Source organism: Muscardinus avellanarius (assembly GCF_963383645.1).
Source record: "Muscardinus avellanarius genome assembly, chromosome: 15".
NCBI classification, from domain to species: domain Eukaryota; kingdom Metazoa; phylum Chordata; class Mammalia; order Rodentia; family Gliridae; genus Muscardinus; species Muscardinus avellanarius.
The window spans coordinates 18,512,994-18,536,397 of NC_137801.1; the positions used below are offsets into that span (position 1 = coordinate 18,512,994).

Genomic DNA, 23,404 nt, shown 5'->3' on the forward strand with positions numbered 1-23,404 from the left:
GAAGGCAAAATAAAGATATTCTCTGATGAAGGAAAAATAAGAATTTGTCATTACTAGACTTACTTCCAAAAACTGCAAATGAGGCTGTGAATGTAGCTCAGTGGTAGAATGTCTGCCTAGCATGTGCAAAGCCTGGAGTTCAATCTCCAACACTGCAAAAGAGAAACAAAAAACAAAAAACAAAAAACAAAAAAAGAAAGAGCCGGGCGTGGTGGCGCACGCTTGTAATCCCTGTGCTTGGGAGGCTGAGATGTGAGGATCGCGCAGGTTTGAAGCCAGCCTCAGCTACTTAGTGAGGCTCTCAGCAACTTAATGAGACCCTGTTTCCAAATAAAAATATAAAATGGGTCTGGGAGTATAGCCCGGAGATAGAAAGCCTCTAGGTTCCACCCCCAGTACCACCAAAAAAGAAAGAAAGAAAGAAAGAAAGAAAGAAAGAAAGAAAGAAAGAAAGAAAGAAAGGAAGAAAGAAAGGAGGGAGGAAGTTAGCTTTAACATTGATAGTTTTCAATGTATATAAATGTAATTCATATGACAATTATAGCATAGGGTTGGAAGAATTCCACATTTTACACTAGGTGAAAAATATCAATTTTAGGTAGATTGTGGAGAGTATGTATAAGTGCCAGAGAAACCCCCTACAAGCCATCCACCGAGAGACAGCCAAAAAGCCGAAGGATAAATTAAAATAGGGTATTGAAACTATTTAAATAACCCCAAAGAACCCAAAAGAATGTAAAACAGAGGTGACAAAAATATCTAATACAATGATAGAGTTAAATCCAAATAAATAATAATTTATATTAAACGTAAACTACTTCATACCCATATTAGATGGCTTTTGACATCTCTCTGCCCCACCCCCCCAAAAAAAAACCACTGGAACAAGAGCCAGTGAGAGACTGTGGGAGAAATTAGAAACTTAAGCACAGCTGGGAGAATAAAAATGGTGTAGCTGCCAAGGAAAACAATGGTGACTCCTAAAACAGCTAAAATTGGAACTATGATATGACTCAACAATTCCACTTCTAGAGCATTGTTTTGGCAAGAGCCAAAAGGTAGAAGCCACCCAACATCAGCTGAAGGACAAATGGATACACAGAATGTGGTTTATACACATAATAGAATCTTCTCCTTTTTTTATACCCCGAGTCTCACTAAGTTGCTGAGGCAGGCTGGCCTTGAACTTGTGATCCTCCTATCTCAGCCTCCCAAGTACTGGGATTACAGGTGTCCACCACCAAGCCCACTCAATATTATTCAACCTTAAAAAGGAAGGAAATTCTGACAGGGGTGACCACAGGGATGAACCTTGAAGACATCCTGGTAAATGAAATGTTAGACACAAATCACAAATACTGCATGATTCCACGAGAACTGTCATGGTCACAGAAACAAAGTAGAAAGGTGGATGCAAGGGGGAGCTCTTAATGGGTACAGAGTTTGGGCTGTACAAGATGAAAAGTTCTGGAGAGGGAGAGTAGCGAGGGAAGAAGCACAAGTGAATGCCCTCAGTGCCACTGAGGCTGCGTAGATGGAGGATGTCAGACTGTGCATGTTTTACCACAAGTAAAAAACATGTCAAATGTAAATAATCTAAGCACACCAACTAGAAAGGCCATTAGATTAAAAAATACATTCTATCTATAATGATGTTATATGAACTATATACGTAATATAATAATAGATAAATTAAGAGTAAAATGATTGTTAAGAGAATGAAAAACCAGCCACTGACTGTGAGAAAATATTTGCAAAACATATACATGATAAAGGACAACCTCAATAAAAATGGGCAAAAGGTCAAAACAGACACCTCATCATCTACAGATAGTAAATACATATTTGAAAAGATGTTCCATATCATGTGTCATTCAGGAATTTCAAAGAAAAACAACAATGAGATATCCCTATGTACCTATGAGAATGACCCAAAATCCAAAACACAGACAGCACCAAAGCAGGCGAGGATGTGGAACAGGCACTCTCATTCATGGCGGGTGGGGCTACAAAATGTACTTCAAAAGGTCAGTGGATAAGAGCCTGGCATGCCCATACGACAGGACATGACTCGGTGCTAAGAAGAAAAGAGCTATCACGCTTCCGAAAGACACGCAGAAGCCTTCAGTGTATCCTGCTAAGTGAAAGAGGCCAACGCGAGAAGACGACACGTTTGCATTGTTCTAAGTGTTTGACATTCAGGAAAAGGATGGAAACGATGACACATGGCGGCAGTGGGCCCCACAGCACACACCTATAAGCCCTGCTACTTCTGGAGGCTGAGACAGGAGGATGGTGAGTTCAAGGCTAGCCTCAGCAACTTAGTGAGACCCGGCCTCAAAATATAAAATAAAAAGGATTGGTGATATATCTGTGGCTGGAGTGGCCTGGGTTCAATCCCCAGTACTGCAAAACAAAAATAAAAACAAACCCAACAAACATCAGTGGTTGTCAATGGGAGGGAATGAACAGGTGGAGTACAAGGGAATTTTAGATCAATAAAACTATTTTGAATGATATTGTAATGATGGATAGCATAACATTATAATCAAAGCTTATAAAATATATAATACTGACTCACTGACTTATAATAAAAACTTTAATAATCAATATTTATTCAATGGTAATAAATCACACTAACAATGTGTGATTATGTTAATAATAGGGGAGGTGGGGCAAGAGATAAAAGGGGTACACTCAATTTTTAAAGGTGGCCTTTTTTTGTCGGTTTTTTTTTTTTTTTTTTGAGACTGGAGATCGAACCCAGGGTGGTGCACTGCAAGCACTTTGCCACTGAGCTACATCCCAGCCCTACACTCAGTTTTTCTATAAATCTAAAAAAGTGTTTAAAGATCATCTACATTAGCTCCCTTTTTTGTACGAGGGGAAATAAAGAAGGCACTGAAACTCAGGATCTAACGTGTTTTCAAGATTAAGACTTTTGTGACTACCTTGATATTTCACACATGACAACAAGGGTGAGGACCTAAAACTGAACACAAACAAAACCTAAACTTTAATTTCAAAAAGGAACACAGAGTAAATGCAGGTGACTGAAAGGGAGATTAGAATAACTATTTTAATAACATACAAAGTAGATTTATGAACAGGGTAATTGCCAGGGATAAAAAGGAATGTTACGAGCTGACATTTTTTTTAGTACTGGGGATGGAACCCAGGGGCGTTCTACCTCCGAGCTATACCCCCAGCTCTATTTTTATTCTAATTTGAAACAGGGTCTTACTGGGTTGCAAAGGGCCTCACTAAGTAGCTGAGGCTGTCTAAGATCCGCAGTCCTGTCTCAGCCTCCCAAGTACTGGATTACAAGCGTGAGCCATGACGTCTGGTTACATAATGACTTTTTAAAGGTTCAGTTCACCAAGAACACATAACCATCCTAAATGTGGTGCAGCTGACAACAAAGCTTCAAGATAGATGAAGCAAAACCTAATAAAACTGAAAGACACAGACAAATCTACAATTATACCTGGAGAGTTCAACACTGCTCTCCCAGTAACAGCTGTGACTAGACAGAAAACCAGCAGGGGAAGGAAGTCTCAAACACCATGAGCAATGGATGCCCTTTGGATTGACAAAGAGATAATCCATCATTTTAAAAACTGGCTAATAAAGAATGAAGCATCAATCCTACCTTTCTTATATAATATGCACCAAATACTTAGAAAACACCCCACCCAGTGATAAAGAGAATACACATTTTATTCCAGGTATTCATAAAACATTCACCAATATAGATTGATTGTATTCTGGGTAACAAACCAGAATAAGTTAAAAAGATTTAACATAATATGGAACATATTCTTCAACTGTAAGAGAATTAAATGATTAGTCAGTAACACAAAATCTGGGAAATACCAAATATTTGAAAAATAAACAATATACATCTAAATAATTCAGGAGTCAAAGAAGTCTCAAAGAAGACAATGTTTTGAAATGAATGAGTTAAAATACCTTATGTCAAAGTGTGTAGGGTGCAGCTGAAGTAGTGTTTAGACAGAAATTCTTAACATTAAATGCTTATGTTAGAAAAGGCTGCAGACCTATATTTCTTAAGAAACTAAGCACAAGTTGGGCGTGGTGGCGCACACTTGTAATCCCAATACTTGTGAGGCTGAAACAGGAGAATCACACAGGTTCAAAGCCAGCCTCAGCTACTTAGGCTCTCAGCAACTTAGTGAGAACCTGTGTCCAAATAAAATATAAAATAGGTCTGGAAGTGTAGCCTGGAGGTAGAATTCGGGACACTGAGACCTGAAGATAGATCGCAGTTCGTGGACAGCGTCAGCTACTTAGTGAGGCCCTCCGCAACTTAGTGAGACCCTGTTTCAAAATAAAGAATAAAAAATAGGGCAGGGGGTGTAGCTCAGAGGTGGAATGCCCCTGGGTTCCATCCCCAGACCTGCAAAAATAAATAAATAAATAAAATATAAAAAAGAAAGAAAAGAAACTAAGCACAAAGCAAACAGAAGAAAGGAAATACACTGAAGAGCAGAAATAAGTGAAAACATTTTTTAAAAAATCCATGAAACCAAAAACCAGTTTTCTGGAAAGAGATTGACCAAGAAACAAAAAAAGAGAAGATAAAAATTGTTGGTATCTGAAACAAAAAGGGATTTCACTATTAGATACAAGAGAGATTAAAAACAAAGATGACTAAAGCTGAATTGAAAGCATTCAGAAACCACCTTGAAAAGATTTCCAAGGGCCAGAAACAGCATCACTTCAGCACCAGTAAGCATAAGAGCAATGCACTGAAATACATCAAGTACGTTTAAACCTATGATACCAAGAAAACTAATCTATCCCCTTTGGACTGACAGGAGATAATTTATTATTTTAAAAACTGGTTAATAAATGTTAAAAAAAGAAGCATTAATCCTATCTCTCTTATATAACTTGCAGCAATGGATAGCAGACAAATGTTTCTCTCTGTCATTTTCCACTGATAAATGAATCTGGCTGATTACATCAGAACTCATCTTACACGCTCTGATCAATTAAATTATCTAGGCACAGAGTATCAGTCACTGCTGACATCACAAAAACGATAACCAGACATGTGCCTCCTAATAGGTTAAAGAATACTCTAATGCTTACAAAGAAGTCTTAGAAAAAAATAAAATCAGAATCTGGTTAAGTGTCTAAATCAGTGTTGTCTAACAGAAATATAATATCTGCAATTTTTATCTTCTAGTAACCACATTGAAAAGAATAAAAATAACCAGGTAGCTAGGGATGGTGGCGCACGCTTGTAATCCCAGCGCTTGGGAGGCTGAAACAGGAGGATTGTGTAGGTTCGAAGCCAGCCTCAACTACTTAGTGAGGCTCTCAGCAACTTAGGGAGACCCTGTTTCCAAATAAAATAGAAAATAGGGCTGGGAGTGTAACCTGGAGGTAGAAGGCCCCTCAGTTCCATCCCTAGTAAAAAAAAAAAAAAAAAAAAAAAAAAAAAAAAGAATTACCAGGTAAGCCGGGCATGGTGGTGCACACTTGTAATCCTAGTACTTGGGAGGCTGAACGGGAGGATCCAAACTCAGAAACTTATAGGGAGGCCTTCCACAACTTAGTGAGATCCTGTCTCAAAATTAATAAAGCTGCGCATATAGCTTGGAGGTAGATATATACCTGGGTTAAATCCCCAGTAAAACACACACACACACACACACACACACACACACACACACACACACACACAGTACAAATATATCCAAAGTATTTCAACACATGGTAAGCATAAAAATTATTAATGAAATACCACGTACAATTTTTTGTAATAAATTTTAAAATTAGCGTGAATTTTATACTGATACACATCTCAATTTGGACTAGTCACATTTCAAGGGCTTAATATCTGCACGTATAATGGACAGCACAGCTCCAGATCCAAGTGCCAACTTACAGAAGACAAATGAATGTGTTAATCTCACCACAGATAACTGAACAGCAAAATTCAGACAGCTGGAAATTCAATAGGTCAAAACCTGGTTTCTTCAATAAAATTAATGGCAAGGAAAAAGGTGAGATTAAGGATGAAGCTGTAGACTAAGAGAGTTAAAAGACAAAAGACTTCAAAAAACAGGAAAATTTAAATGTAGTACGTAGAAGTGCACAGTGATAAAACTAAGAAAAACAAAACAGTCATTATCACGAATGTTAAGACTGTGGTTGCACTGGGGAGAAAAAGGAGCTTTGAAGCTGGGCGTGGTGGCGCACACTTGTCATCCCCGCGCCTGAGGGCTGAGACAGGAGGATCGCACGGGTTCGAAGCCAGCCTCAGCTACTGAATGAGGCTCTCAGCAACTTAGTGAGACCCTGTTTCCAAATAAAGTATAAAATAGGTCTGGGAGTATAGCCCGGAGGTAGAAAGCCCCTGGGTTCCACCCCCAGTACCATCAAAAAAAAAAAAAAAAAAAAGAGCTTTGAATCAGAATGGGACAGTTTTTGGATTGTCTAAGAGTGTTTTCTACACCTGGGTAGTGATTACAACTGATAATAATTTATAATTAATCTATACATTTTAGGCAGTTTTCCATAGTTATATTTTACAATAAAATGATGTAAGTTTAATATGTAAATATTTGATAGGTAAATGTGAAATTAAAAGGTACTAATTTCCTAAACTTTACAATACTAAACTCTGTCTATGCCACCAGTTTCTGGTTCTCTAGAATAAAATACCCTTAGTCTCAAGACCAACACTCCCTCTGGTCTCCTCCGGATTCCTGGTCCATTGATCACATCCCTTTTCCCCCTTCAATCTCTACCCTCCTATTGAGGTACAATAGGAAAATGACAAATAATTGGGCTCTTGTGTCAAAACATAGAATTCATATCCTAGTTGCTATTTAACTAGCTGTCTGACCTTCAGCAAGTAACAATCTGTGATCAACTTCCCTCATTAGCAAAAGGAGGAAAATAATCGTATCTAGTTCATTAGGTTGATCTGCATATTAAATAGTATACATAGTCTTTTGAAGAGGACCTGGAACCCAATGTATGTTCACTAAGTGTTGGCTGTTACCATTACCATCGCCATCATCCCCATCCGTACATAAACATGCTGTTTCTTCTGCTTTTATCAACTCTTTCCTCAACCCTACGTTCCTCTCTAGTATCAAAGACCACCAAATTGCCAAATACAGCAGCAACATTTTTTTTTTTTTTTGGTGGTACTGGGGTTCCTGGAAGCCCTTTTACCTCCGGGATACACTCCCAGACCTATTTTTACATTTTCATTTTTGGAAACAGGGTCTCCTAAGACAGCGCGCGCGGCTGGCTTCGAACTTGCGCGATCCTCCTGTCTCCGCCTCCCAAGCACGGGGATTACAAGCGTGTGCCACCACGCCCGGCCAGCAGCAACATTTTAATTATTATAATTTAATTAACATTTTACCACTTCCACTGGAGCATCTGAGACTGCTGTCTGTTTTGAGCTCCAAATTCTCTTCCCCTTGAGTTCTGTTCTGACACCAGTCTTTTTGCTTTTCTGCTTTTGAGAAGGTATGATTAGTATAAGTTCTAAGCTATCCTCTACCTGCTGTTTAAACACTGCTGTTCCTCTACTTGCCATTTTTGCTCCACTTCGAAAGTACTGCCTAAACGATCTGATTCATACTCATGGTTTCAACAACCACTTACTGGCAGCTAACCTCCAAGTTTCAGCTCTGACCTCTCCCCAGCTTTAGATACAGCACTCACCTAAATACCTGCGGCCTGGGTGTCACATGTTCAGTACTGCATCCACTCCAGTATCTGCCCCCCAGGTCCTCCTGTTCATTCTCAGTTAATGCATTATGATCTGTCTGATCACCCACGTAGAAACCCAAGAGCAATTCCCAGCCCCTGCTCTAGCCTCGTTGCCAATATTCAATCACCTTGTTGTACTAATTTTACCTCTAGATTTCTTTCAATTATCTCAAGATCCCAACTACAACTTCCCTAGATGGGCCTGCAGCATTTCTCACTGAAATACAAAGTAGCTTATGAAGTCCTCTTGACCTCCAAGCTACTTTCTTCTCTGCAGTGCTTTGTTCTACAGCTGACTACAACATCCCAAAGTGGTCTGGACTTTGTTTTGTCTGAACAAGTTTGACTGTTTCTATTCCTGTTACATTGTTTCCTCTGCCTAAAATGTTATTTTACAATGTTTTATTACATTTTTTCATTTTTTAAGATGCTGTTAAGATATCATACCATCAGAAAAAACAAACAACCTTCATAAAAGCCTACAGTGAGTTAAGCTCCCATCCTATATGGCTCAGTAGCATCTCAACTAGATTGTTATTATTGTACCTAACCGAATTTACTTTTAATTTCTCTAAATGTCTTTCTTGTTCTGTTGAGCGGTTATTTCAAAGACAGAGACTGTTTTACTTTCTAATTCCAGTGCCTAGCAAATACTTGGCACATGGTAGGTAGTTCATAAATCTTGTTGAAATGAGGTAGTGATTCTCCATTTTATATAGACTGCCAAACTAGTATTCCTAGATTTTTTCATCATGTCTGGGGTCTGTTCAAAAACATTTAATTGTCATATGATACAAGTACAAATATCTTTATATTATAGGTCATAATGTAAATATTCAGATAGAAAAATAAATTTCAAATTAATCCATTTTTATTCTATTTAACATCTTTTTGAACAATATTCAGTTGCATTAAAACCACACTATCTCAACAGAAAATGCTTTCCGTTAAAACAAAACAAAACAGAGCCAGGTGTGGTGACGTCCGCTTGTTATCCCAGCATTCGGGAGGCTGAGACTGGAGGATCATGGTTTGCGGACAGCCTCAGCTACTTAGTGAGGCACTCTGCAACTTAGTGAGACCCAGCTTCAAAATAAAGAATAAAAAATAGGGCAGGGGGTGTAGCTCGGAGGTCAAATGCCCCTGGGTTCCACCCCCAGACCTGCAAAAAAAAAACCCCAAAAAACAAACAAAACAAAACAAAACAAAACAAACCCAACAAACAAAAAACCAACAACAACTCCTGAGGCACGTGTTTAAAATCTAAAAGGAACATATAAAGAGATTTTTTTGGGGGGTGTCTTAATAAACATCAATATATCCTATCTATAAAACAGATGACATCGGTCAGCATTTGTAGCCAGCAGTGACCATAATTAAGCTAAATTTAAAAATTAAGCTAAAGGAAAACATGCTTTTCTTATCATCTTTATTCAAGTATTTCACAGCAGTTATATTACAAATTACAGTAAATGTTCAAATTCCAGAATTCAAAATTAAATAATTTACTTCAAACTAATGTAAAGTGAAGTCAAATGCAAAACATCAATTTAACACAATTCTAAATTAAACTACAAACCCAAAATAGACCATAGTTGATGAAGTCTACTTAATCTACAAAGTAGACATACATGACTGAAACCAAACGGGACTCCCAAATCCAAGTAACCAAATGTACAAAATACAAAAAATGCAGGTACAAGCCCAAATTCAAGCTTACAATATGATTACAAATAATAATTATAATAACAATGGCATTCAGCTACGGGATCTGACACTGAAGATACCTATTGAATATAGCACCATAGCTGAACCAACTTAATCAAAAAAGGGAAGATAAGAAGTTACACCCCACTCCCTAAAAATAAAATCCAGTAAACCTACAAATACATTGGCATATGAGAAAAATCAAGTCATGAAAGGACATTTAAAAAATCAATCACAGGTAAAATTCAAGCTCAAAAACACAATTAACTCCACAGCCATCAGTTTCACACCTAGAGTGGTTCCATCATCTTCAAAAGGCTCCCAAGGTGCCTACAGCTGAGCAAGAACGACTGCTGGGCTGGGCTGTGGTACATATTTTACTGAGAGCAAAGTTTTACACTGGAGCTTATCATTTATAATGCTCACAATAGGAAAGAAGAACAGAGGTCGATTTGTACATACTTTTGCCAATGCTATACAGCAAAAATTAAGAACTGACAGGAAGGTAAACAAAATCGAGTTCACTTGGATAATTTTACAAGCTGCTTTTAAACTAGAGAACCACCAGATATTTTGTAAAATAAATGAAACTGGTATAGTGTGTTTCTTTTCTTGTGGTGGGGGAGGGGTCAGACAAGTTGGTACAATTTCAGCTCATTTCTCCCCCTTGGCATGAAATTGGCTTTCTATTTAAGACCTAAACTGTTCGAAGTGGCAGTTCCTATACTGAGGTTGCCTCTGATTTCTCCATCTTCATTAAGAATAAACAAAAACAAAAACTTGATCTTCTGAAAGCGTTTTCACGGCAAACATAAATAAATTTCCCTTGTCAAACTCACTGATGGCTAAAATCTTAACTTGTACAATTTAGTAACCTACTAAGACCATGTGCGTGTTTTTTTTTTTTCCTGTTTTTTTTTCTTTTCACAAGTGCTGCTGTTACTTGAACAGAATGCTTTTGAATTAGAGTTACGGAATAAATATTAAAAAAAAAAATAGTGCAGCAAGAACCTGAGACTTGCAAAAAACCCTTTTACCAGAAACTTGCTACAAAAAATCTGCTACATCTTATTTCATCAAATCTTTAAATTCTGTAACAATTTCCATCAAAATACAAAATGCTAATGTATTAGACAGTAAAATAGTTTGAACTGGTATGATGTTAATAAATAGTAAAGAAAGCATGAAAATCCTCCCAATAATCAAATTAGAGGTTTCAAATAACCTCCCCTTTAAAATGGTTCATCGTTAATCGCACTTGCCCACCTTAAAATACAGTGTGTCTACATGGGTAGCATCTTGAGTTATATGACAACTGAATATTATGAAAACTTCATTGACTAAGCATAAGGAAAACAAGTGGCATTTTTTTTTTTTAATTAAGCTAGAATTAGAAGGCGGTAAATGTAAAGGTAAATGCAAAGAAGCACTTGGGATTACTGCAGTAGCCTAGGCCGGAGTGTGCTTTCCCCACACTAGGAACAGCCAGAGACAGAGGCAAGTACCTTAGCTTCAGCATGTAAACTGTGGCAACGTGATTACAGGACTCTGTAAACACTGGTGGAAACTAAAACACAAAAAGCTGAGGTAGCTCAGTATCTCTGCAGTAGTCCAAGACCATGTGCCCTAATTAAAAGCCAAACTACATGTGTTGCATATATTGGAAAGACACACCTGCAGCTAACAGCTATAATAAATGAAGACAGCAAGCCAACTTGTCGGCAAAATTTTGTACATCTTGTTTAAAAATTATCTGATAAAAAAATGTCACTGCACTCCCTTTGCCTCTTTTCAACTGCCTAGACTGTGTCTCCGGATTTGTAGAAAGTTTCATAAAACTAGTAACCCATAATTAATTTCAGGTAAGTACAATTCACAGAAATCACTGACAAGATCCAAAATGGTTTGTAATCAAAACGAAGAGTTGTAAAGATAAGTTGATGGGAAGGGATTCAACATTAATACTGTTATTCAAGGACCAGAGCTCACTTGCAATTATACAGAAAGTGAATTTCATGTAGCTTCTAACAAATTCCTCTTTTCTGTCCATTTGGCAAGTCCTGGCTTTAAAACAAAACAATAACAATTGATTACACATAAAAATCATTTTTCTCTGGGAACTCAAACACGAATAACTATTAAATTACCTCTGACAGAAGAATAGCCACTATATATTTATTTTCTGGCCATCATTGTCAGTAGTATGAAAAAGTATGTAGGGGTGTGTGGGGGGTGTGGGGATGTGGACTGTGTATTATTGGTTATTGTTGTTTTATTACATGTTTCTTAAACAGAAACAGACCATACAGGAAAACTAAACATTTTTAGTATATTATGTGGCTTAACTGAATGTCTTGATTGAGCTTTGAGAATAAGACAGGCATTTAAATACCAAAATACTGTTTCCTAATGACACAGAGTATCAAGGTTGTGGCCAAACATTCTAATTTATTTGCTACAAATGAGCCCATCCTTTTCGCCTTATCTTTCTCAAATGAATAAAAAAGGCACATTAAAGGCAGTTCTAAAGAGCCTAATCTAATTCCACCCAGTTTCTTCAGTTTCCCACCAGAATATACCATAGCCAATTCTAAAACAAGTTTCAGTCCATTACCCAGAGGGGAAAAATGTGACGAAAGGAGCAGAAAGATGGGGGAGAGAGCGAGCAAAAACAAAGCGAAAAACCAGGTTGCCCACTGTTTCAACAATCCAACACAGTCAGAACTGCCCGTCCAGTTCCCTCCTGTTTGCTGGTCTGCTCCCTAGAGAGACTCTCCAAAAGACAGTACACGAAAAGAGGAGCAGAAGCAAAAGCAGTTTCTGTAGCACCAAAATCTCCAAGCTGTGGGGTTGTATTTTTTATTTGTGGAAAATACAACATGTTTCTGAAGTTCTGTTTGGTTCTTGTAGGCTGGTTGGTTTCAGGTACCTGAGACAATAGCACCAAATTCAACAGAGAGAAAGGATGAGTGAGAGAGCACTTTACACCAGGCTCTGCACTTGATTGGTGCAATTTGAAATTGAATGGCTCAGAAGACTGCTCGGTCAGGTCCGGAGCAGATGGGAGAGGATAAACCACTCATCTCGAGTTCATAGGAATGTCTCAAACATATGAACTGTTCTTTCCATCTCCTGTTAAGAGAAAGAAATGCATATTATCTACTAAAGCAAAGACAAGGGTATTCCTCATTATGAAAAAATTCACATTAAACTAAATTTTTAGCAAAAGAATACAGTTTGAACATGAATAATTTCCTGACTACATTACGATACTACAGCTATTCTGTGAGACCATCTGCCCTAGACAATTCCATGTGCCTCCTGTTTTATATTTAGGCAAATAAGGATGACAAAGATAGTTAAAACTCAATGAATAACTCGTGTCAGTAATAAATGAGGTATGAATAACATATGAAGACAAAGATGATGATGATAGCAATAGTTAATGAGTAACTTGTTATGCCAGATATTATACTAAAAGCACACATAAAACGCATAAATAAGCATGATAAGGAATAACATATACTTATACATATATAAGATTTCATATCTTGTTTAACTTAATTCTTACAAGCCCCACTTTATAGACAAACTAAAGCACAGAGGAAAAAAATAATCAGCTAGCTCCTAAGCGGCAGAGTCAGAGTCTGCATGGAAGCAGCTCCACTCCAGAGCCCGGGCCCTTCCTTACTCATTCTATTCTACTAACTCCCAAAGAAAAATGAATGCAGTCAATGAAGTGAAGTGTATGCCAAAAAATAGAATGTATCCCACTCCTGCCCCTGTTCCCTCCAAAGATAAAAAGAGGAGGGGGAAAGCCAAATTGTCCTCACCACCAGAAAAGCATTCTCCTGATTATTCTACGCTCACCTCCCCCCTCCCTATGAGACTGGGTTTCAAGTCCCACACTGAGTTACTTCATGGCTAAAACAGTATAAATTTAATTCATTCAAGCTAGTGAAATCACAAACATCTGAGCAAAAAAAGTCCTAGAATAAAGAAATGTAAAGAACTATATCCCAGCTGGGCGTGGTGGCGCACGCTTGTAATCCCCGCGCTTGGGAGGCGGAGACAGGAGGATCGCGCAGGTTCGAAGCCAGCCGTGCTGGCGTAAGAGACCCTGTTTCAAAAATATAAAAATAGGTCTGGGAGTGTAGCCCGGAGGAAGAAGGGCTTCCAGGAACCCCAGTACCACCAAAAAAAAAAAAAAAAAAAAAAAAAAGAACTATATCCTGCTCGCGCATTTCATTAGGATGGGCAAATGTCAAATACATATAAGAAATTTGATTTTCTTTTCTCTCTTTAAACAGCTCCTATTCTACATCTCCACAGAACTAATAGGTCATACTAACAAATTTGTGTCTGATCAAAAAGTTTTTCTATATGATCAACCAAAGTCACACCTGCTAAATATTTTATGAGCATAAAAATCAAATTCTAGGCCAAAATATACAACATCATCTGTGTGTGTGTGTGTGTGTGTGTGTGTGTGTGTGTGTGTGTGTTTTACTGGGGATTGAACCCAGGGGCATTCTTTCTCTGAGCTATATCTCAGCCTATTATTTATTTTATTTTAAAACAGGGTCTCAATAAGTTGCCAAGGCCCTAAGTTGCTGAGGCTGGCTTTGAACCTGTCTGTGATCCTTCTGCCTCAGCCTCCCAAGTACTAGGATTACAGGTATGTGCCACCATGCCTGGCTTATTATCCCAAATTTAAAAATATATTCACGCACTTCTATACATATGTACAATACTCAAAGAGGGCTGAGGATGTAGCTCAGTAATAGAGCACTTAATTAGCATATCCAAGTTCTTGGGTTCAATCACCAATCCCCAGGATGGGGAAGGGGAAGAGAATAAGAATATGGAGAGAGGGAGGGAGGAAGGGAGGGAGGGAGGGGAGGGAGGGAGGGAGGGAGGGAGGGAGAGAGAGAGAGAGAGAGAGAGAGAGAGGAGAGAGAGAGAGAGAGGGGAGAGAGAGAGAGAGAGCGAGAGAGAGAGAGAGAGAGAGAGAGAGAGAGAGAGAGAGAGAGAGAGAGAGAGAGAGAGAGAGAGAGAGAGAGAGAGAGAGGAGAGAGAGAGAGAGAGAGAGAGAGAGGAGAGAGAGAGAGAGAGAGAGAGAGAGAGAGAGAGAGAGAGAGAGAGAGAGAGCGCGCGCGCGAGCGGTCTCTAAAGCAAATTTCGGCTGGGCCCAGTGGCTGAGGCAGGAGGATAACATGTTGAAGGCCAGCCTGGGCAACTTAGCAAGACCATGTCTCAAAAATAAAAAGGGCTAGGGATGTAATTCAGTGGAGGAACATGTTCCTAGCATGTGAGAAGCCCTGTATTCAATCCCCAGTACCATTCATAAAAAAGAAAATCATTGGCTGTCAAGTATGGTGGTGTATGCCTGTAGTTTTGGTACTTGGATGGCTGAGACAGGTAGGTCGCAGGTTCGAAGACAGCCTCAGCAAGTAGTGAGATTTGCATCAACCTAGTAAGACCCTGCTTCAAAATAAAAATAGGGCTGGAGATGTAGTTCAGAGGAAGAATGCCACTGGGTTCAATCCCCAGTAAAATACACACACACAGAGACACACAACTAGAAGATACTTCAAACAATGGTGGGATATGGCTGATATTTTTATTTCCTCATTTGTGCTTTCTAGTAATTTCTGTATGTTACACAACCTAATATAGCTTTGTAAAAATGAAATCCATAAAAATATGCTTACAAAATAGTCTCAATGCTTTTTTGTTTTGACCGTAATAGTCTTAAATATATAAAAAATAAGCATAACTTCTATGTGTAAGTCCTTAATATCTTTAACATTAAAAATGTTCCTTGAGAACAAGGACTTTATCTTAATCGTATTTTGAATCTAGCACAGTGCCTGGCACTCAGTAAATGTTTAATAACTAGACCATAAGATAAACTAACAAGCAAATGAACAAAGAGAGCCCAAGTCAATTAGCCATTCAGTGGATAGATGAATTTGCTCATAGAATCTCATGAATTTGCTCATAGAATCTCAAAAAATAGAAGTGCAGCTTAATGATGGAAATGATATGAAAACAGATTCAAGCTCATTCATAAAGGAAGAACTTTCAATAGTTAGAGGTCCAGAGTTGTCTAGAATAGAAACGGATTATCTCTAGAAGTATCTAACCAAAAGGACAAGCCCTACTCCGTGGGGATCCTTTATAGACCTAGATTTGATTAAACAAGATGACTTCTAAGTTCTCTTTCAACCATTAGTGTGGTGTTAAATGAGTCTAGTGGCCCTGCCATCTACCTCAGGTCAGCAGTTGGCTGGGGGAGCAAGTAAAAAGGATTGTGGGGGCCACATCACACCCAAGAGCCCAAGTGGTACACCCAGCCAGCACACCAGGAGCAAGCAAGGGAAGAGAGTCCTGTGTGTTTGCCTGCCCAGCACCATTGATTTCTGTCTTTTGTTTAACAAGGACCCCAGATTATTTCTTTCTTCTTTCTTGAGACAAAATGATTCTGAAAGGCTTTATCTTCAAACTATTACTTACAATAATACTTCTAATCTTAAATCTTTAAAACATTCTTCAATTACTTGGTGAAAAATAATGGACTTAAGCAAAATAAGTAACTTTTCCCTCTTTTCTTTCTTTATAGAAATAAGTAAAAGCATATATTTGTTTATTCTGCATCTGAACTAAGCACTTACCTCTATAAGTTGTGATTTGTCATACTCTTTACGATGACGGTAGATGCACTGACTAAGAAGAGAATATAATCTCTCAAGTTGATCAACTGTCAAATTGTTGCTTTTATCTACCAACAAATCAAGCAATTTCTAAGAGAAATGAGAAAAATAATAAACGTTAGCTTGGTTTCAATGGTGAAACAGTCATATTCACAGTGTTACCTGAGGTTAGAAGACTCTAGGGCTTAGCTATTACCAAGACTGTTCTCATACTTTCATCCCCTCAAAATACACAGAACTCTTCTTTAGTAGAAGCCCTGAAACATTTACATCCCTAAGTTAAATCAGGAGATTTCCAAAACTAGTTTTATTGAACAAATATTCAAATCTTCTATTCATTTAAAACTGGGAGAAGCTGAGCTTACCTTCAGCCTCTCACGATCAACTATAAGAGGTGGCACAGGCTCAGAAGGCTCTTCTGGAACCAGTTCCAGGCTTGTTGCTTTTGCCTGCTCTAAAATTAACTTACGGTATTTCTTTACTTTAGAAGCACCTGCAATTGAGAGGGGAAAAATGCACTGCAGTCAAGTAAACGTTGAGGAAAATCAGTCATAAGCAGCTATAAATTATTTTACCACCACAAATCCTTTCTATAAGGAAGAAGATTATATTCTTTAAATGATAAATGATTTTGGGGGAAAAGATAAGTAATCTAAATCAAAGAGAACTAAACTACAACTATGAAAGCCAACTCATTGTAGAATATCATCTAATAAACATATGAAGCACTGACTTATAAACAGCCTTCACTCTCTTCATGATGTCTTTCATTTTAAAAATGGGAGTTTTCAAAACTGGAACAAGAAAAGCAACTTAGGAAAGCAGATACTAATGTAAAGTGGGGCCAGCCTAAAACACTTTCCTCAACACTGTCTGAAATTTCTTATTTTCTATTAAGCCACCTAAAATTCTATTAAAAGACTGATCTGGATTTTATCATTAAAAGTATAATAGGGCTAATATTCTTTCCCACCTTAAAGTGTATTCATGTAATCTAATTACTTTCTCCAAATGTCTTGCTGTGACTGATCACACTGTAAAACTGAAATATGGAAGTGAGCTTAATTTCAGAGTTTCAAGCACTCCGAGAAGTAGAAAGACCACCAAGCTCTATGCCTAAAGCTTGGGATGTCTCAGAATCCACACAGGACTTATTTCATGTCAGGTTCATTCAGCAGAACCTTCCTCCCCTGTCCTGCATTAGTCCTTTTACTCTCAAATCTTTAAACTTCTTTTTCTTCTCCTCAAAGTCTGCTCTCTAAATAAAAGAACCAAAGTGTTGCCTTTGAAAATGTGCATGATGATGTGGCAAAGAAACTTTACATTTCAGGCAGCCTTTAGAGTGAAATCCTTTGTAATTCAATTAACATATTCCAGGGGTTTTGATAAAGCTATACTGATCTTCATTATTATATCCATGAACTTCTAGGGTTCTGAGAAATCATATTAAAAACCAACGCACTAATACTGCCCTGACAATTCCAAATGAAAACTTTAGGTCACGCTTTTACAGAAAAAGTAGCTTTAAAGCTTTTAGATATGTACATAATATTTAGGCCTTTGTGCAAGCTTGCTTAAATTGCTAGAGAAACAGCATCACACAATGGACTCATCTCCCTGTAGTCATTCAGCCTCATATTGCAGATTTCTCCCTCTTTCCCACTGTCTAATTCATTACTTAACTCTTGCTTTAACATATTTTTTAAAGTCCTGTCTATATTACAGCCAAGAATAAATACTGCTCTTAGAACCTATTAATAGAAGTAAAAGAAAAATAATTATTGCTGGGCGTGGCGGCGCACGCTTGTAATCCCCATGCTTGGGAGGGGGAGACAGGAGGATGGCGCAGGTTTAAAGCCAGCCTCTCTGGCTTAAGAGACCCTGTTTCCAAATAAAATAGGTCTGGGAGTGTAGCCCGGAGGTAAAAGGGTTCCATCCCCAGTACCACCAAAATATTAATTAATTAATTAATTTAATAAAAAAAGAAAGAATTCTTGAAGGCAACATTAAGAATAGCAAATCTCTCTTCAACCATTAAAAGAATTTTAAGACTTTGAACAATACTTTCCTCTTCCTAATTCTACTAGAGGGCTTAAAAAACTGGCAGGAAGTTGGGTATGGTGGCACACGCCTATAATCCCAGGAGACTAAGACAGGAGAACTGCAGGTTTGAGGCTAGGACATGGTAACTTGGCAAGACTTTGTTTAAAAATAAAAAAATAAAAAGGGATAGAGTAAAACACAGTGACAGATTGTCCCTGGGTTCAAACCCCAGTACCACTATCCCGGTGCACATACAAGCATGCATGTATGTGCACACACACACCAAATAACAAGAACTAGCCGAAAATAAAACTTTTCTCACAAAAGCACAAATCACAGGCTAAAGTTGTGTATTCCACACAATTTACAGAATATGATACAATTGTGAGATTATGGAGAGTATAAGAAAAAAACTGTAAAAGAAAGAAATGTGTATTGAACAGGGTAGATATTGCCCATCCCATTATGGGCTAAAGAATAATGATAAACAAAGAGGCAGGAAATGCTTGACTCCCCTTTTCTGCCGCTTGTTAAATGAATCACAGCTATAAGCAGTTGGGAACTGGCAGTGCTCCAATTCACTGAGAACACGGTAAATTTTAAAACTGAGAGGTGTGTCTTGCTTCCACTGCTGGCCTTACAGATCAATTCAGACTCTTACACAGACTCTCCCTCAGATGCAACTAACAGTGACTGCCTAGAATAAATATACCTTAGCATGTGCCAGAACACATGAGAGGAATTATTATATAAGACTTGTAATACCTGCAATACCATTCTGAAGTTTAACTCACAAGATGAATAACCAGGCTTGAGGAATAAATAACAAGCTCAAAGTCACATGATTAAGATGAACAGGAGGAGTGCTTTAATCTGGGACTGTATGACTCGTTCTAATATTCCAGACCACTAAATATCCAAACCTTCTCTTCCTACCCTGCCCCATTCTAATAATTATTCTGTTACATGTAATTCCATTTCAACACCTGTTGATTTACTTAACTCTTAGTGATAAATCCCTTAGGATGGGGCAATAATCAGGTGGGAGACACAAGAATAAACATCCAGGAAAGTACATTCTCGACCCTACAGCCTCTGAAAAGCTCAGTAAAATTTAGTGTCCATATGTACACTTTTCTAGAGAAAGAGATGGAAACTAATAAATTCTCAGAGCAGTTGTGATTATCGTCATCTATTACTAGTGGAAATCAGGTGAATTAACTGTGGAGTTTTAAGATAATATTAGCTCTACCTTCTTTATCCAATTCTGCATCCTTAGCCTCCACATCAGGGCCAGGTTCTAACTTCTCACTGCTGCTGCCTTCCGGTGTCTCTAGTTTCTCAGGATCATCTCCAAGGTTTTCATTTGAAGTTTCTGGTTTTCCTTTTGACTGATCCTCCAGGGGAACCTTTTGTTCAGAACTACATTTACCTTCAGCACCACAGGGAGGAACTACTTCAGCTTTGCCATTCTGGCACTCCAGCACTGGTATTCCTTCAAAACTGTCAGTGGAGACCTCACCGTTTACACAGGTGCCTTTGAGGAAAGGCTCCTTCCTAGCTGTCTGCTCTGGGTTGACAGAGTTGGCACTGTGGACCAGCAGAGATTCATTTGAACTTTCCTCTTCGGTAGATGCAAAATTTTCTTTTGTGCCTGCTCCGTTGTTTAGCCTCTGCCCCTGGTCCATGTCCATGATGTCACAGGAGGATTCGTCATTGGTCATAGATAGGTCTCCGGTCTCTTCTCCATTTTCCTCATGGCAGTCAGTGCTAATTTCAAACTCTCCATTCTCCAGCAATTTCCTGTCCTCTGTATGGTTCTCATAGTCTGCAAATTTGGTATCCTCTTCATCTTTTTTTAAATTATTGACTTTCCTTTTCTTAATAATTCCTTTACCCCACTGTGATCGTCGCCTCGATTTTCTCCGAACCCGAACTGTTTTATAGGGAAGGAAAAAACAATATGTAGATCTTGGAGTGCAATATCTATTTTACGCATGTATATTAAAGAGAACCCAAAAGAAAGTAAATCCACGCTAGTCTAATTTACAAACAAAAACTCTTAACTTTTGAATTCCATGTTGATCAATCCTCACAACTTACAAGTAGAATACCTATTTTACTATAAAGTCAGGAATGAACTCTGTAGAATGGGAATTAAAAAAAATTATATCCTGTATGAATTTACTCAGAACAAATATTTACTATGACCACAGGTTCTCTTACTATTTTTTACATCTAGTGGCCAACCATATATAATATAATGTATATAATACACACACATATAATATAGACATCTGAGAAATGACCATATTACCAAGCAGCCCAGAAAGTTTGGGGCCACAGCTCTGGATTCTACTAGGAAGGTAGATGCTTCGCCAGCAAGACCTCTTATAGAACATTCCTAAATCATGAAAGAAAATAAGCAAAAAGCAAATAAAGTATAATAGAATAGTTATAAGTATTCCCTCAAGGAAATCTCTGTTGACTCTCCTTCCAGAAAAATTAAATCACTCACAGCAAGCATGATCATGGAGAGAGGTGCTACAAAGGTTAGATGGACAATTTGATTAGCCAACTAAAAACCTCTACTAGCACAAATATTCACCTAGCAGCATCAATTTTTTGCAAAGTTATCTGAGAATAGGTAGGAAAGCAGCCCTCTGCTATCAAGGCAACAAAATTAATATGGAAAATAAATATTTAGTCAGTTATATGACTAAATAATATATGTATATATATAAAGTTATAAAGGTTGTAGGGACTGTGCTCTTAGATGATAGAAACTCTATGAGCAGAGGCTAACCCAGGAATTTTTATTTTCTGTAGGTGTATCAAAGGCAGCTGATTAGGCAAGCCCCTCTACTAGGATGCTCACACTGCTCACTCTGAACCTACAGTAAGTCCATGAACAGTGTATACTGAGTTTACATGCTGCTTCCATCCTTTCACCATTCACCCTTACAAGTCAGTAAAGATACCAAGTTATCTGTAAAGAATGGATATACTTTGCCGGGCATGGTGGCGCACGCTTGTAATCCCCGTGCTTGGGAGGCGGAGACAGGAGGATCGCACAGGTTTGAATCCAGCCGTTTCAAAAATATATAAAAAAAACAGGTCTGGGAGTGTAGCCCGGAGGTAGAAGGGCTTCCAGGAACCCCAGTACCACCACCAAAAAAAATAAAAAATAAAAAAAGAATGGATATACTTAGCCGGGCATGGTGGCGCGCACTTGGAAGGCTGAGACAGGAGGATGGCAGCAACTTAGTGAGACCCTGTTTCCAAATAAAATATAAAATAGGTTTGGGAGTATAGCCCAGAGGTAGAAAGCCTCTGGGTTCCACCCCCAGTACCACCAAAAAAAAAAAAAAAAAAGAATGGATATATTTAGTTATGAATATGATTGTTTCTTATGTAAGAATGTAACTTCTAAAATTTTCTGAAAAACCTAAAACTCATATAACTTGAAGTTTTATTTTTCCTTCAAAACTGCAGTTATTATTGAAACTATTCTTTTCCCTCTAATTTCTATAATTTATAGTTATAAATTATCAAAAATTAAAAAGAAAATATTTGTATTGGTCTACTGATAAAAGCTACTGTATAGGCTGAGGTGATAGGCATCTGTAACAATATGAGAAAATAGGCTAGTTCCATTAAAGATTAAAGACTCACTTTGCTCTGACTCCAAAACATAGAGCTGTTAGGTTTTTACCTCATGACAAGCCACTCCTTACACTGCAACCACCCTTATTCTCCAGCTGTGTGAGCAGCACAAGCAGTTCCCCTCCTCTTTCCTTAGCCATGGAATTCTACAGCAAGAGGAGGCTCAACTCTTCTTTACGTGTAACACAACAGAGTACCGCATCTTGACCAATAAAAGAGAAAATGTCCTTTTCTCTGGGAGACAGAAGAGTATTTCTTCCTCATTATATCATAATTCCAATGGCTAACAGAATTATAGAAAAATAAGATAAACTGATCACATGAGCTACCTAAGAATAGAGACTTCTGTTTTACTTTGCTGTAAAACATGCGGTAGCAGTATATATATATTTGTGGACTTAAGCCTTAATATATCACTTCCTTTATCAAGGGTCCTAAAGTCCATTTAGATAGTCCATTTTTATAATACACCGAGCTTGTTTCCTTAGGAAAGCCACTGTCCCTTAGGGAGACTTAGATTTATGATTTGAGTGAGTTAACCTGAAACAGACAAATGATGCATCACATATGCCATCTACTGGTAAAACAAAACTCGCATTTTAGATTAAAGGAATACTTCTAGTAGTTAAGGAATCTTAAAACTTTTTAAAATGAATACTCAATGTATTTTATTAGTAGATATTTGTATCAGATACAGAGAACAAAAAAAGTTTCAAAGTTTAATAACTTCAAGTGCAATGTTACACAATGTTACACAATCTGAGAAACAAGGCCAAATAGTTTTAATCGGTTTTAAGGCAACTAAAGGCACTGCTAAGTCATTTCTCAAGCTTTCCACACTGAATGCCTCTTACCCAAAGGAGAGGAGTTATTAAAAAGTGGGTCTGACTCACTCATTCAAATTCAATGTCACTGATGAAATAGCATACTCTGAGCAGCTTTATTGATACAGCAATATTATATATATAACATAAATATATAATACCTCTATACCAGAAGAACAGCATGTATGTTCCAAGGCATGCTATTGTCAATGAAACAGAAAACCTACATTATGAAATGTGGTGTATTTTAGAAACAGTACAGACAAGCCGGGCGTGGTGGCGCACACTTGTAATCGCAGCACTTGGGAGGCTGAGACAGGAGGATCACACAGGTCTGAAGCCAGCCTCAGCTACTTAGTGAGGCTCTCAGCAACTTAGTGAGACCCTGTTAACAAATAAAGTATAAAATAGGTCTGGGAGTATAGCCCAGAGGTAGAAAAGCCCCTGGGTTCCACCCCCAGTACCACAAAAACAAAAAAGAAAGAAATAGTACAGAAAATGTGAAAGAGTAAAACAGAAGAAAATCCAGAACACTGAGGTTTTTCCTCTAAATATACCACATTAAACTAAAAAAAGGCTGTGCAGATTTTTCAAACTGGGTACAAAATTTTCTCTTGGAAGAAACAACTTCTTATTGCCAAATCAGCCACTGCCATGTGACAGTGTTTCCATTTCTCACCA

General features: G+C 38.0%; 1 protein-coding gene across 3 annotated transcripts in view; it reads right to left on the reverse strand.

Moving 5' to 3' along the window:
* Positions 1–12,564: 12,564 nt before the first annotated feature.
* The window catches only part of ATAD2B (ATPase family AAA domain containing 2B), a gene marked incomplete at both ends in the record, with an annotated part of 143,164 nt that continues 132,324 nt past the window's right edge, over positions 12,565–23,404 (reverse strand). For all 3 annotated transcript variants that reach the window (XM_080711476.1, XM_080711475.1, XM_080711474.1), the window contains 4 exons: positions 12,565–12,606; positions 16,152–16,280; positions 16,556–16,683; positions 19,486–20,169. In XM_080711476.1, coding sequence (XP_080567602.1) covers positions 12,565–12,606; positions 16,152–16,280; positions 16,556–16,683; positions 19,486–20,169 — 983 coding nt within the window. The remainder of the gene's footprint in view (positions 12,607–16,151; positions 16,281–16,555; positions 16,684–19,485; positions 20,170–23,404) is intronic.